The 1,534-nt window shown below is 73.2% G+C and overlaps 1 protein-coding gene across 1 annotated transcript; it reads right to left on the bottom strand.

Annotated features, from left to right (window-relative positions):
• Positions 1-248: 248 nt before the first annotated feature.
• On the bottom strand, positions 249-1,196 carry SOWAHD (sosondowah ankyrin repeat domain family member D; the record flags this gene model as incomplete). The annotated part of the gene is made up of 1 exon (XM_082610854.1): positions 249-1,196. The coding sequence occupies one exon, from the start codon at positions 1,194-1,196 to the stop codon at positions 249-251; it is 948 nt and encodes a 315-aa protein (XP_082466980.1).
• Between the last annotated feature and the right edge of the window lie 338 nt (positions 1,197-1,534).

The following is a 1,534-nucleotide window of genomic DNA, read 5'->3' as shown; positions in this document are numbered from 1 at the left end:
TCCTGGTTGGTGTCTGTACTCCTGAGACAGGTGCCTGAGACGGACCCCGAGGTGATCTGCTCCCTGCAGGACCAGCGCCCATGGCTGCGGCCCGAGCTGCGTCCGAGGCGCCGCCCCTTCGGTGGGACCCGGACCACCCGGGACCGCCAGGGACCACCCGGGACCGCCAGGGACCGCCAGGGACCACCCGGGACCGAGGCCCCGCCGCAGCGTCTTGGTCCCTCCACGCTCTCCAGTCTCCGTCTCCTTCAACGGTCCTGGAAGAAGGGGAACATATGGTGGAAAAGGCCTTGAATTTGCGCCACCCGTCTGCCCACGGAGTCCTTCCCCTTGGCGGGCGCCGCCGCCGCTCTGGCCGTTGTCTCCACGACCGGCGCGCTCACTGCGCTGGGGGTGCGTCTCGGCGTACACGCGGCGCCGCCGCCGCTGCTGTTGTTGTTGGCGTTGTTACGCTCGCTGCGGCCCGCCGTCTCCCAGTCCTCGGCCCCCAACAGCTCCCGCAGGCTCCAGGGCGCGTCTGGCCGCAGGTAGTAACAGGCCCGGTGGCCGCTGTGGTCGCGGCGCGTGGGGTCTGCCCCCAAGGCGCCCACCAGGACCTTGACGACCATATCGTGGCCCTGCAGGGCCGCCAGGTGGAGGGGCGTGAGGCCGCCGCTACCCGGGGCGCTCACGTCGAGCCGCAGCCCCCTGCGCTGGGCGAAGTCGTGCACCAGGATGAGTTCCTCGTGGCGCCCGTGCTTGGCCAGCCAGTGCAGCACCGTGTAGCCCGTGATCGGGTCGCCCCGCAGGAGCAGCCCCGGCTCGACCTCCAGCAGCTCCTGCAGCGCCTCAAAGCGGCCCTCAGCGGCCGCCAGTATCCACGCGTGCTCCCGGGGCTCCAGGCATAGCCCGCTACCGCTCGGTGCGTTCGGCCCGCCCGGGGACTGCTCCTCGGGGCGCTCCTCCGACAGCCACCCGGCGGGAGCCGCCCCCTGCAGCCCCAGCAGCTCCCGCAGCGCTTCCCGCCGGCGCCCCGAGGGCATCAACGAGCCTTGGAAGCGGGACTCCCGGGAGGCGGTGGCGTTGCCCCGGTACCTGCCCAGGTTGACGGTGTCCACTCTCGAGGGGCGGGGCTGCGGGGCGCTCCGCAGGCTGAGCTCGGTCGGTGCGAAGGAGGCCTTGGGTGCCGGCTTCGCGGCCCCTCGGGGCTCGGCCATGGTCCTGCCGCCGCGGCGGTTCCAGTGTCTAGCGTTTGCTGCCCTTCCCGGGCCCCACCAAGAGAGGAACTGGCGCTGGCGTTGGGGAAGGAAGCGGCTTGAGCAATTGGGCTCGGAGGGAGGGAGCGAAGGAGGGGAGAAGAGGGAGGGAGAGCGCGAGCGAGCCGAGGGAGGGCCCCCGGCACGGGCGGTGGGGGGGCCTGGAGGGGTGGGAGCTCCGGCCATGCCCCCGCGGCGAGCCCCTTTCCTGCACCCCGGGTACCGCCGCCACCTCCGCTCCCCCGGGTCGCGGGCGGCCCCGCCCCGCCTCAAACGGCCAGGTGAGCTGGGCGGCCCCG

The sequence above is a fragment of the Mesoplodon mirus genome (genome assembly GCF_964341445.2).
Source record: "Mesoplodon mirus genome assembly, chromosome: X".
In the NCBI taxonomy this organism is placed as follows: Eukaryota; Metazoa; Chordata; class Mammalia; order Artiodactyla; family Ziphiidae; genus Mesoplodon; species Mesoplodon mirus.
This window is presented reverse-complemented; position numbering and strand designations above follow the sequence as displayed.